General features: G+C 45.4%; 1 protein-coding gene across 3 annotated transcripts in view; it reads right to left on the bottom strand.

Moving 5' to 3' along the window:
- The window catches only part of LOC307086041 (laminin subunit alpha-3-like), a 71,044-nt gene that overhangs the window by 54,182 nt on the left and 2,046 nt on the right, over positions 1–14,816 (bottom strand). For all 3 annotated transcript variants that reach the window (XM_079751073.1, XM_079751072.1, XM_079751074.1), the window contains exons 3-8: positions 5,861–5,978; positions 4,481–4,599; positions 4,175–4,345; positions 3,430–3,527; positions 2,264–2,379; positions 512–630 (exon numbers count right to left, since the gene is read on the bottom strand). In XM_079751073.1, coding sequence (XP_079607199.1) covers positions 512–630; positions 2,264–2,379; positions 3,430–3,527; positions 4,175–4,345; positions 4,481–4,599; positions 5,861–5,978 — 741 coding nt within the window. The remainder of the gene's footprint in view (positions 1–511; positions 631–2,263; positions 2,380–3,429; positions 3,528–4,174; positions 4,346–4,480; positions 4,600–5,860; positions 5,979–14,816) is intronic.

Consider the following 14,816-nt stretch of genomic DNA (forward strand, 5'->3'; position numbering starts at 1 on the left):
TTGATATGCCCGGCTCGTGGAAGGTTACCGCCCTCGATTTTGTCTCGGGCAGTAAGCCGTCCACAAGCCGGGCATATCAAACTGTTTATTGCCCTGCCTCTCGGTGATTATCCCTTACATAGCTCATCCCATGTCCTTAAATCTGTTTGTTTTCCTCCATTAAAATTACATTTCATTTTGATGTGATGAATACAAGGTGCAAAACATGCAATGCAATACTAATTGCTTACTGATACAAATCGTAACATCCAAGGATAAACACTGCAGGAACTTACTTTTGTCATCATTTTTTATATCCCAAAGAAAACACTAAATTCCATACCCCTACAGAAGGAACAATCCAATGCAGAACCCTGGTAAACTCACTTTTATCATCCTTTCCACTATCATAGCCGCACACACGCACACAGACACAAACAAACACACACACTCACACACACATACACACACACACACACACACACACACTACCGAGGAGCAGAATTCGTTGGGACTTGAAAGACTTCCATACCTGGCAGCCGATGCACACGCCCCCACCGCCGTAGCCGCCGGAGGAGTCTAAACTTGCCCCCCGTCGCTCCACCTCGGGGTCATAATAACAGTCGAACGCATGGGAGAAACACTGGCAAGCTGTGGAGGAAACCCCCGACACGCACACACACACACGCACACACACACACACAAACAAAGACACAGAGAGAGACAAACACTATGTTATTTTTATTATCCGTATAATTCATCTCTGCTTAGCTCAGCCATTTAAACACTTTAAGTGTAATTCTTGCTGGAAGAGACGTGATGAAACCGTGTGTTGGGTAACAGCACACACAAGAAGAGTCCATAATTCTTGCAAAGATAATGGCCCAAACAAAATGGCCTCCCTTCCTGCCAACCACATACAGCTCGTACTGTACGAGCAACCTCAGCACCATGTTGCTCTCACGCTCCACCCTCCACACGGTTCACTGAGTGTCCAAATGACTGCATTATCTCTCGCTCACTCGCCCTCTCGCTCTCTGTGTTTTTTTCGTTTTTGTTTGTTTGCCGACATGATGCTCGGATTTCAGCATCTCAAGATATGAGGAATAGGATCTTGGCACATGTCCAACGTCATTATATTCCATCTGACAGGAGTTTGGCTGGTCTGGGGGCTGGACAGGGCTGGCATGGGAGGGTGGGGGATTTCGGCATTGAAGATCTGCGCCAGGCAAGGGGGTGGGGCTGGGAGGGCGGTTGTGGGGAGGCCGGCACGGTTGTCTGACCTGGCTGCATGACTTACTGGTGTGAGTGTGGTTGGATGACTGGTAAGACGGATAAATAAAGTAAATAAATAAACTCTTGTCCCGGGGTGAACTGTGTTGTTGAGACGCACCGCAAGTGTAGCGGCCTTTCCGCTGCTCCACGACATGTTGGCAGGGGTGGGTTGTAAAGGCTTTACAAGATACGCACATGAGTAAAGATTGGATTTTCTTAAGGAACGAGTACTTTCATACCTGCATGTATTTTTTATATACTTTTAATTCGCTACATTTGCCATTCGTTCTTTGTATAACTACTTGTCTGCTCTGAATGCGGGGGTTTGAGTGTGAGGGGGAGAGTGCGAGGAGCTCCCTTTCTACAGATGCCGCCATGTAAAGAGATGAAAGATATGACGACTCCATATTACTGCTGTTAATCTCGAACGGCTATCTTATTTGTTTAATTGGCTTTTATTTATTTTGTTCACAGTAGGAGTGTTTCGTTCCGTTACTCTGAATGTTTGTAGGTCCGATAACGGCCATGGAAATTGAACATGTACTGAGAGGTTTCAGACTAATATGCATTTGTGGTTTGGTCTGCTGATTTCAGGCTACTTTGAGGTAATCGCGGTAATAATCAGAATCATTATTGCCCCCTTTGGCTGGTAAGTGAACTGCAGCCTAGTCAAGCTAGCCTACTGAGAGCACTGAAGTGTGCGCTACCTGTGTTGAGACATAACAATCATAAACGTATGTCAGCTTTAACCATAAACAAACGTTAATCATAAAAAGGCAACTTGAGTGGCATGAGTGGATATCCTTCAAACAAAAACAAAAGACTTCTGAAAGGACATTTTCAAACAAAGACCAAAGACTTCTGAAAGGACATTTTCGCCATTATCTTTACTTCCTTTTTACTGTTAAATCTACACACGCAAGATCCTACACCTGGTCCTTTGAACGTGAAAGACAGACACGAGGAGGGGGGGTTCCCAGCCGGACAACCCCGCTAGGCGCTGACTTACGCTGGCAGGCGTTGGGGCTGTCTGCGGTGGCGGTGCGCCACGCCCTCTGGTTGAAACCCGGGCAGCAGCGATCACAGGACTCGCCGCACGTGTTGTGTGTGCACTCGCAATGCCGTCTGGGGAGGAGAGAGGCATGGACACCGGGAGTGACTCACCGATCAGCGGAGCCCTCTCAGGTATACGGGAGATGAAATCAGGAGGGGTTATGGGGAACGTAGTCATTAGATGGCAACGCTCTCGGTTCTCAATGGGAAAGCTTGCCGGCGAAATAGTCATTTTGTTAAAGCCGTAATAGCAGTGGCATGAGAGAAATCTTCATTTCACATTCTGTGCTGCTATCAAAGCGCGGTTCATGAGGTCCATGTGTCATGATGACTGTCTGCCTTTATCGAGACCAAACAGAAACCTCACCTCTTGGACTCTAGACAGAAGGTGACATCACTGCAAGCAGTAATCGGATGGACTCAAAGAATCCGCCCTGTTGCTTTAGATTTTTACAATGTTGAACTCTTAGAAATAAACACACGAGGCATTTGTCTTATCCTACCTTCGCTATCGGTAGGATCTTTCGATTTTGAAATCACCACAGTGATCTCCCTCTTTATTCCTGTTCCTGCATGAAGTCAACATCAACAAGCCGAGGACAGCGCCACGTACCGTACTACTGCCAGAGGGATTGTGTGTTGTGTTATTGTTTGGACTAAATATCTGTTTATGTTTATATCTGCCTCAAAGATCAGTGCATGCCTCATGATTTAACTCACTCCAGTTCAGCTTGTTGGGTGATCTAGCCTAATTTGGCTACATTATTTGCAATGGCACCCATTTCTCTCCTTACAGTCCCTACAAGGAGTGATCGCACTTTCTGCTATCTTCCCCAGAATTTCTGGCTTGATAATTAAGGATAATATTTCCTTACCCTTAACCCGCCTAAACCGTTCTAGACCGGAACTGATATTCACTGAGATTCCTCTACAAATAAAATGTACTTGACGTTACTTATTTTATATGTCATCCCGCAAGACTGAATGAAAAAGATGAAATAGAAAATAAGTAACTTCAAGTACATTTTATTTGTCAAACAAACAAAAACAAACAAAGTGCTTCTAAATCCCCAGACAGCCATCCCATCGCCTTCATCTGCTTCAACCAAAAGGTATATTCACCTGTTGGAGTTGCCCTGGCCCCGCACACCGCATTCCTGTGCATGGCCGTGACACACACAGCGTCCACCAACGCTGATGTCTTTGATACTGTAGTAGTACTGTGAAAATGTTGAGGAGTTTTGGTTATCACCGGGGATACATAAAAAAAGAGAATATCTTATCGGCCCAGTATTCGTATCGCTCACACCGGAGCAGACAGGCCTTGGGAATGAGACGCTTTCGTAATCCATGTGTACCTTGAGGGAAGGGCTGGACCGTGTTCATGATATCCTCATTGTACATGAGAGACAGAGTCAGAGAGTTCATGTGCGGTTGAATTCACGTCACGCTCAAGATTAGTGAAATTTCATTCAAATAACAGCATTAATAAAAGTATACTGGTAAATGGAGTTAGCCGAACACCTTCCTTGACTTCTGAGGTGTTCTCTGTCCAAACCAGTGGATGCATTCTCCGCTAAGGCAATTTTATTGGGATGACTGGACAGAAAGATATGGCAATTCAATACAAAAGGAATGTGAAAGCTGAGAGCAGTGTGTGTTTGTGTGTCTATGTGTGTGTGTGTGTGTGTGTGTGTGTGTGTGTGTGTGTGTGTGTGTGTGTGTGTGTGTGTGTGTGTGTGCGCATGCACATGTGTGTGTGTGTGTGTGTGTGTCATCATCCTTCCTGGCTCTACGTGGAGGTTGTCTAGCTAAGCTGCCGGGGTGACACCAGGGTGTGAGCGTAGCGGGGGCGCGTGTGTCTCACCCTGCGGGTGACAGTGGGGTCGCGCTGGGCCTTGGAGATCAGGTGTCCCAGCAGGGTGCTGGTGCGGAGGAAGCGCAGGCGGATGTTGGTGGCCTTGGTGAAGTCTCTCAGCACCGGGGAGTAGGTGAAGTTGCTGGAGCCCGGCCGCCCGTTGATCAGAGACACCACGATCTGGAGGGCATCAGTCGGAATTAGCGTCGTAGCATTTCGCGTGACTATCATCGATAGAATTAGCCACTCCGTTAGCCGCGGAGCCGTCCCGATCTCGCATGAGGTCATGACGGCGAGAAGGGCGAACGACCTCACCTCTCCGTTCTCCAGCGGAGGGATTTTGGAGTATTCCGTGGTGCAGATCTGGTCGTCGTCGTGCTCCACGCGTCGGTTGGGCTGCTTCCCGAACCTCTCCACGCACTCGTGCTTAGAGTCTGAGGACGCACAACGGAGGACGTCATCACACACTCACTCTTCGCTGTGAGGTTCTCTCATTGGCTTCAATTGCTTGTTATTGTAAATATGTAATTATGTCTTAGTTACTTTCCAGATGTCATTGAATATATCATATTAGATTTTATATTTGCTGATGTTGGTAACAGATATGAATCAAAATGGAATCAAATACATCACTGTCAAATGTAAACAGACCAAGATTTCTTGACTCATTCTGTTTCATAGCATCAATTTCCATTACTGTGTATGTGTACCTATACATCAAATTGATAAATCCAACAATATTGATGAACATGGTTTAGGGTAAAGTGTGTCAGTAGTGACTGAACAATGAACAGCAATGGCATATGTCAGAATAGAGAAATTACATTAATTTAGCAGACGCTTCTGTCCAAAGCGACTTACACAGCGAATTCAACGATAAAGATAAACCCCAAAGAAGTGCAAGAATCATTTAAGTGCACACGACTTCAGAAAGCAAGCAAACAACTATTTTCAAGTCCTACGACATAGAAACAGGAGATACAGACCGATAGACAGTGAGAGGATTTATTTTTCTGGAGTCAGCAGACATTCTCAGAGCATTAATAATGCCTTGGCAGGCAGATGAATGAAGGGAATATGGGGACTGATATAGCAAGCCTCTGCAAGGAGAGGCTGGGACTGGAAGTGTTGGCGAGTCATCTGTGTGTGTCTCTCTCTAGGCAAGACGTCTGGCAGAGGTGCCTCCTAGACCAGGGCTTTAACAGCCCTGTGAGACCTGACATCCCAGGGCTGTGACGGTGGGGATGGGTGGTGTGTGATTTAGGGTTTTGATTATGTACCATAGGACGTCTATGGAATCCATAGTGAGAAAGAGGAAGGGATGCAGTGTGTCAGATACCTGAAAATAATTGCTCCTTGTATTTGATTTGATATATGTTTCTGATCTCTAATATTTTCTCACTTGAATTTGAGCAAGGTTTGTGGGACCTTAATATCGCAAAATGCATTTGCTTGCGATTGTATTCATTTTGAGTGTGACAAATCTTGCGTGACAAGGTCATAATATATATTAAATATTACATAATATAATAATATAATATTATATTATATATTAACTTGAATGTAAGGTCCGTTTGGAGGTTTTCGCACCTTGTACAAACCTTATCTCCAACAAGCACATTTTCCTTGGCTTTGAGTGCTTCCTTTGAAGCGGTCCTTCTAAGCCTAATAAGTCGCACATTGAGCGGGACTCACGTGCAAAGTACTGCCAGGGGCTGTAGGTCTTCCCCTTGTCCACAGAGCGCTCCAGGACCCACAGGTCGGGACGGGGGGAGTTGGCAAACTTGATGAGGATGTACGCCACGTGGTAGAGCTGAAACACCCAAACACAGACACACACGCACACACACGCACACGCACACACACACACACACACACACACAGAAAGACAACGCAGAGGTAAACAAAAAAATGAAACCAGGCTAGTGTCTGCTCCGAATGAACTGCAGGTTTCAGGTTTCCTGTGCTTCGGGGTTTGACGTCCATTAATATCAACCCTTAGCGCTTGGAAAGCAGCTCCAGCGCTGTGCCCGTTCCTGGTCTTGAGCGAGCCAGGACTCTACCGTGTCCACATGGCTGTTCAACATTTTCTTTTCTTTTCGCTCGGAAACTTTGGCTGCGGTGAAATGACCCGTGAACAGAGATTAGCCCTTTTGCAAAGTCGAGATCAGGGGCCCCTAAAGTGTGTGAATTGTATCTCGCTCAATAGAGGCTCACTGTTACAGTGTCCATGTTGATGCACCAGGTGAGGCCACTGAACAATGTTATTGTTGTCCTCCGCCGCGATGCAATTATAATAATGCAAAAGCAACAATGGGGGGAGACATTACAAAACCGCCCATATAACCCGTGCTGCTCTCTATCTCCCCTCTATCAGTAAATACAGTGCGCACAGGCGGGTGGGAGATTTGGGAGAGGGAGGGGAGGGGGTGACAGTGATTGCCTCTGACAAATCAGAGCTTTACGTCAGCCCACGCCATTATCACCATCATCATCACTACCATCATCTTCATAACCAAGCACCCGAACCCTTTCCGGGGCAATTTCGGGTTCCCTGAATACCAGGGGTATTAACCTTCACCTTTCGAGGAGCAGCTTACAGTAAGAGCTAAGAACGGAGAACCAGGAGTTGTTTGGCCCAACGTTCCTCCCTTATTCCCGCCCTTTGAAACCATGCGGCGGACGAGCCAGGAATGAGTCTCACCTTCACCTGAGAGCCCCACCCCGCTGTCTTTAGCTTCAAACACAGGCGATATCTAGGCAACCCTGTGTTGACACACATCCTCAATCGACGTTATGAAAACATGGCCCCGAGGTGGAATGTGACGGCTGGATTTGCAAAACATATATTATTCTACCTCGGGCTGGAAGATCTGGATTAAAAAAAAGTGTGTCATTTAAGTAGAGAAAGACAGGAGAATTTGAGAGTTTGAGAATAGAACGCTGCAGTCTGTATTGAGAGTGATTCAGGGTTCTGACAGCGAGAAGAAGCAGGGCAGGTCCACACTAGTCGTCACATCCCTCAGTAGCAGGTTGGAAGCCTCAGCTGCCTTACTTCTGCCACTAACCCCCATGGCCAGGGGTTCAAATAGCTCTCTGCTAGACGGATTGCGAGAGGGACCAAGGTTCAGCTGTCGAAGTGCCTTGGCTTGTCCCCTGGAAGCTGTCAATGCAATCGCTAGCATCACTTCTGGCAAACATGCTAATGGGGGATCAAGCCTTACATTTAGTTAAAGATCGGAACAATACTGCAAAGCCCCCTATTCCCTTTAATATAAAGCCTGCGCTGTTCTTCAATGTTTCGCATTGCTGGCCTGTGTTTCCGTTTTATCAGTTGATAACAAAAGTTGAGGTTATCCTGTGTTTAAGTTCATGCAAAAGTAAGGGCAGATTTAAAGACACTACTTGATGAAACATGGATCATTTCCTGTGTGGAAGAATATTATCCAAGCTCAGAATGTCAGATTTAAACATAGATATTAAACATTGATAGTTATTATTACATAGATGGGTAACCCAAATATATGATCTTCTTTAAACTGATCAGAAGCCCAATATGCACATACGGACCAATTAATGAAAGCACCACAAAAACAACGTATAGGCCCTCAACCATGTAATCAGAGCTGGGGCTGTCAATCTGCCTACTATCCATACAGAATACAACTATCTGTCTTCTATCTACACATGTACATACCATGTATGACATGGTTCAGCTGAAGAGAGCCAAATAAGTTCAGGCAACACAGGAAGAGGTTCAGGGCAGGATGCAGGGTGGTTTGTAGGGGAGAGGAGATAAAGAAGAAAGGGATTAAAACACAGAGAGAGGAGGTAGCCAGGGTTGTTTGGGGGGGGGGGGGGGGGGGGGGGGGGGGGGGGGGGGGGGGGGTATCCGTCTCAGATTCCAAACATGGCGTCACATTCCACATCCTGCCTAATAGCCCCGGCACGGGCTGCGACTCTGGCCTTAGCACCCCGCCCATCAGCAGACCGCGCGCTAGGAAGTCAAACCCCTCTTGGTAATTGCGATGCATATACACAAGGACTGATAAACCTGTCCAGGCCACTACCTTGTGCGACTGTACAGCTCACCCAAAGTGTAGGAATATACCCAGTCCTCCTGTGTATATAGGAGCTATATTCCTTCATAGGAGGACCTATACGAAGGCATGCAATGGTCAATAAATCATGAACCTTTGAACGTGATTTCAAAGGTTCATGATTCATATACAAGTCATAAATATATTACACAGTCATATATTTCACAGTCATATATACTGTATCATATATATTTGGCCTGTTAAGCCATTAAGCCCTTTAAGACAGTAATGGTGATTAAGGGCTATACAAATAAAATAAAATTGAATTGAATTGAATTGAACATCAGGGATGGATTTAATAGGGTGGATTTAATAGGATGGATTGTTTTTCATCAGCAGCCTTGAGATATGACATTTTTGGAGTGCTCTCCCCTGTATCCAATGAACAGAGCCATGCGACACATTGACAAGCATGTGGCGGTAGCAACACTTAAAAAACAGCTTTGTGAAGGCCTTTGGAAACACACAACATCGCATGCAGCGGGGTCGGTGACAGAAAAGGTCAGAGGTCACCAGCTACAGGTCACGATCCCTCTTGCCTTGCCAATGAATTCCTGAGCGTATCCACACTGTTAAACACACTCACGTGGCACACAGGGCATTAAAGTGTCACTCCTTCCACTGTGAACTTGGAAGTTATTGTGGGCCAGCTCACACTCTGCCCATGCCAGCCGCCCCTGGCATTTGTTTAAATGCTTAAGACACGTTTCCTACGTTTAGACCTAAAATAGCCGGGCCGCTTATGTATTTCACAAAGCACACAGCATGCACACTGCAAAGCTTATACTGCCGTTTCCAGATGATCCTGAGGTCAAGGTCAAGTTTGTTTGTGTGTGTGCGTGTTTGTGTGTGCATCTGTGTGGGGGTTGTGTTTGTTGGACAGCTCTGCTCTGATGAATGTGTGTATAGGTCCCGTCCCTCAGTTCGTCGTTAAGGGTCTTAAGACCGTGACCAACCGACACCAAATTCGTGAATTAAACATCCATGGCCCAGAGTTCGGAGTGAAGTCATATGTTTTTTTTCCTGTCTCTGCCAAAAGTTTTACTCTTCGACCTGGAGATGAAGGGACACCGACAGTGAGATGTGTGTGAACATGTCTATTTTGTCTTGGCGGCTAAGGACTGCAGCGTCCGAGAGATGGTTAAGATTCTCTGACACTTACTCCACCTGAGCAGCGGTTTATTTTATTATTTTATCGTTAGTTTGAAGTCCAGCTAAAACAGTGGGTTCACTCCCTCTTAAAGATATATTTTTATTTATTTTGGTTTACTTATTTAATTGAAGCTTTATGTATAAACTTCCTTCATATTGTTCTTTAGTGTTCATGATGTTCTATTGTAGTTGAGAACCCAGAAAACTATTTTTTTTTTCTTACCCCCTACCAATGTGCTCATATTGCTGTGTTACAAAATAATATTGCAAAACCACATTCCAGAAACAACTGGTATGTGGTATTGAGCCACGGAATTGGGCCACGGCCCACCAGGTTATTCCCGTTATATGGTGTTGTTGCAATTCTATTTTATAATCCAGCATAAGAGCACATCACATATGACACATATGTAGCACAACATAGAGAGCACAACACTGCAGTTGTTAAATAGTCACCTGTGCATATGTACGTTACACTGTATGCACACACACACACACCCTCACACACACGCACACGCACACATACACAAACGCACACGCACACGCACACGCACACACACACGACTCACACGCACACACACACAAACACACACGCACATACACACACACATATATATATATATATATATATATGCCAGCCGCCCCTATCTTTATATATATATATATATATATATATATATATATATACATACAGCATAAAATACATATGCACAGGTGACATATTTAACAACTGCAGTTTGAAAGCCGGCCTGTTCTAATCCCGGATTCCGAGCCCAGGCCGTCGCGGTGCCAACCTCATTCCACAGCGACGCAGCGAGGGGGCCGCAGGGACAGAGAGCTCCCCAGCCTCTGCCTTCTCCCAACAAAGGAGCGCTCCACAAAGGAGAGACTCAGACAGAGAGAGAGAGAGGGCTCATGGCTGTCTGACCGATGCGCCCTGCACCACAATGGGGTGTGCGGCGACAGTTGTCCCCCCCTCTCAGCCCGAGCCCCACACACACCCCTCGTCCCAAAACAATGCGGGCCGTCCAACTGTTTGTCCACGTGCAACAGGTGGCGCTGGTACTGGGGCGAGGGGAAGGAATGAGGGGCGGGGAGCTTTCGTTGAGGGGTTAGTAGGGTCCTGATTTATTTTCTAACAAATGTGTGATGCACCCGACAGGATGTCCGCATGCACAAGTTCGAAGGTAACAAAAAGGTTCCCCCAGGGGAGATTTGCTGTGCAGGAGGATCACACGTTCAGCACCGTACACCACAAACCATAAACAACAAGAAAAGACAAGGAGACCAACATGCAGTTGTTATATGCATGTCAAATATAAGAGGCTTTATCAGTATGACCAGTAGCCAGCGATTTAATGAATAAATGGCCACAAGGATAAAAGAGTCGCTGGTCCTTTCTGTCTTCCCCCTTCCCTGCTCTGAAATGCCGACCCATGAGGAGCCGGTTAAATTGTCCCTTCAGGGGGTTGGCCCGGGGCCCACAGTCCAGGATGGCATTGGCCTTCCTGAGAAAATGCCTATTGTGCGTCAGGACTGGTGAAAGCGCCTTAAGGTCCACTTTTACCAGTCCTCCTCCTAAACCATTTCTACTAAAAAGAGTCTATATTGCAAGGCAAAAGACGCAGGTTCCTACGTGTCTCTCATTGGTCTCGTGTTTAGTAGTCGGAATTCTCGATCGCAGGTTATTGCACCGACGAAATTGTTTTGTCATAAATTATTGCAGAAGAAGCCACTTAGATTATCGCTATCTTAATCAGGGCAATGAAATGCAGGCTTTCTGTGGTTCTTTGGAATGAACGCGGTGAGATTACAAACTCCAATCCTCGTCTTCAATTGAGTTAAAAGCTTCTCAAGACAGCCAACCTCCCAGCTCTGTGAACTTGGCCTATGATCAAAAACGTCCATGAGAGAAAAATACATTATCCATGACATGAAAAGAAAGCAGGGGGATGGGCCGCGGCATGTCTGTGAAGCAGGACCAGGTTCTTTCCAGTGGAAAAGAACCTGCGGAGCCCGTCACCTGCGTCATCACGCCCGTGACCGCTGATCAGCGCTGCTATTTATGAGATGCCCCGCTCTGCGAGTTGAACCGGCGCCATTGTTTTTGGTTCCACTACTGAGCGCTTGATTTAGGAGGGCCGTGATCCGAGTCTCGAGACCTGGCTGCTTCTTAGTAGTGATAAAAGGATTAACCTGCTAGCGGCGAGAGGTTGTAAATATCCAAAAGGCTGGACCGGCACCACAGGCAACAGAGCTGAAGGCAGCTAAACATGGCTGAAGGCGGCTAAACACGGACACTTACATCACCTCTGTCATCATCACAGCCATGGCACTAATAGCCATAGCGCCATGGGCTTGGACTGGCACTGTAGTAACCAAATAATAAATACATTTAGCATGATAAAAAGAGAGGAGTGATATTCTATGAAGATGTCATTCTTAGAAAGGGCAGAATGCATGTGATTGGAAATCACATGCATGCACTGTGTGTGTGTGTGTGTGTGTGTGTGTGTGTGTGTGTGTGTGTGTGTGTGTGTGTGTGTGTGTGTGTGTGTGTTTACATTAATAGACTTTCACTAAGAATTCATGCCACCATGAATCCATCCAACACTTTAAGAAGGCATGGTCACTCTCATAAAATATATATATATACTTAAGCTATATCTAACCTCTGCATACATTCACAAAGGGACCAGCAGCATGTCACACAATCCAGCCTGGAGGAAACCCATGCAAAAGGGGGCGACGGGTGCATTGGGAAACTTAACCTCAAAGTGGAGGCGGACCCCTCAGCTAGCAGCTTAGGTTCCATGTGAATTATTCAACAGGCAATAAGACTAACCCTAAACCCAAAAAGGAATGGAGCATTCTAATCCCTGTCCCACCTCATTTAACTAAGGAGAACAACAGATTACGATTTCATAACCTCTAACTGTCTCGCTATCCTAAAGCAACGTCGCTATGGATGGGGAAATATGTCAATCTTGCAGAAATAGGTCCATCAAGATGTCAACATTCCTTCGTATCAATCTAAACTTTGTACAGTGATATAGTTTATAGTTATGGTGTGTTGGTAAAATGCTCAATGATCAATTATTTTGCACAGATAACAACAGTAAATGTCAAAGCTATGGCATGAAAGAAAATCTGCTTTTTAATGGCCCAGTGATAAAATAAATTGCATTCACTTTTATATCTGTGTATGTACTTTTACAGTGTATAGGTGCATACAACCCTATCATAAACCGTATGTACTTATACATGTTCCTGACCCTCATAAAAGCCCACGGTATGCATCTAGTAATGCCAATTATGTCCTATGGGGTATCACCCAGAAACGAGAGGGGCTTTGGGTCTCATCAGGCTGACAGACAGCCAAACAGTCAGACAGACAGTCAGACAGACAGACCACAAAGGCTGGCATGACCGTCTCCCATGACTGAATGGGCCCGCTCAGTCCGATGAACTGCATGCAGTCACATCTCCTAAAATACATTCCCCAGAAAGAAAAAAAACGGAGGGGCGACTGGCGGCCTGCTGGTACATGGTGCGCATATTTACCAGAACAATAGTCTCCTGCGTGCCCTGAATACTTTGACACAAGGCCCACACGCATGTTCTCCCAGCCACCTATAGGCTGCCAGGATGGGCACTGGGGAGCCATAAGGGTTGTGTCTAGGGCGACCTGGACATATGAGTCCCCTCCTAAGTATCATTGAATCCTTGAATGATATAAAGAGTAGGAAGCAATGCCTTGAAGTTGACTAGGGTCGTCTGCTATTGGTCACAGACAGAGATTAGTGCGTCTCTGAAATGATGTTGAACATGTTCGTGAAATGACACAAAAGCTTTGGTTTGGTTACTTTGAGTGCGCTTTTTTTTTTTGATCTGGGATCGGGTACGATTGAATTTTTTTTTTTGTATGTTATTATAATATACAGTGAACTACATGGCAAATGACCGTCCTTTCAATACAAGCAGCAAAGCGCTTTCAGGTCATAATAAGATAAGGGAATACAACAGGAGGAGTAACTTTGTAGCGATGTTATTAGCTACTGACTTAAGGAGCAGTCAATCAGTGACCCGACTAACTTGGCGTCAAGGTCATTTCCTGACACAAGGCAGGATTTTTCGCGGGGTCATAGGTCAAAAGCCAATAATCTGAAAGACAAGACACGCAGTAGCTAGCCAACCAGCAACCGCCACTCTGAGCCTTGACCCTAAAGGCATGTTTAGGCCATTTCTACGCCAATAAAAACGTCATTTTTTATCTAAGCTAGAACCAAGTGTTCCAACTGTGTGACTAATTATAAAAAACAGATCAGCCTAAACATCACATTAAAGATTAACCGAGGCACTCCTCGCCTCAAACAAGTTGCCACTGGGAGCCGGCGGAAACGTCTCGTCTGAAAGAGAGCGTTTTTCCTTTGAACCTGGTCGTAAAATGTAAACATTCACTGTGCCATTATCGAAAATATCCGCTGAGAAAGATGAAGATAAGAGTGGAGCACCTGCGTGCTTAAAAGCAACCACAGGATCTAATCCACCCTGAACAAAGCCCACACCTTCTGGAGATCGCGAGCTCTGCCCAAAGGATTCAGAATGAACCACGCTGGGTTGCATTGCACAATCTCAATAAAACAAATCCCAGCCTCTTAGCCTCCAAATAACAAGAAAGGGTTCTTGGAGGACAAAATCAGCATTCCAACCTAGATGCTCAAATAAACTGATAATAAAGGCCAAAGCATGAACAACAGTGGAGCTAATACTTTTTAGACATTTGTTTACTTTTAAAAGTTTTAATCTGTTTTATACTCTAGCATAGACTCTTAGCAAATGTTTGGGAAGCAAAATAACAAGAAAGCTGTCTTAGGAGACAAAATCGGCATCCATCAAGATGCTCAAATAAACTGGTATTAAAGGCCAAAGCATGAATAAAAGTGGAGCTAAGCTTTTAATTTTTTTTACTTTTTAAATTTTTAAACTTTTTTTATTTATTTATTTATTTATTTTTAAATACTCTAGCCCTATTGTCTCCATGTTGGGTTTCTTTTTTAATGCTTGTAAAACCATAGCATTTTTTTCAAATGGATTATCTCTTTCTAATAACTAACACTTTGTCCAAAGAAGAGTGTTTACAATCACAGACATCAGCTCCCCATCGGATCTGTCTGACAGGTCGGACGCAAGGCAGCGATGTGTGGTGGTGTATTGTGGTGTGTGCGTGCGACAGTGGTTAGATTTTGGGCGGAGCAGTGGTAGTGGGGCTGTCGTGTGTGTGTGTGTGTGTGTGTGTGTGTGTGTGTGTGTTTGGTTAGCCTCAGTCGATAATCTAGCCATGCCCTTTATAGCATGAACCTGTCCATCACTTGTCCCTGCTCAGAAATAAATAGGGG

This window comes from Pollachius pollachius, assembly GCF_949987615.1.
Source record: "Pollachius pollachius genome assembly, chromosome: 14".
In the NCBI taxonomy this organism is placed as follows: Eukaryota; Metazoa; Chordata; class Actinopteri; order Gadiformes; family Gadidae; genus Pollachius; species Pollachius pollachius.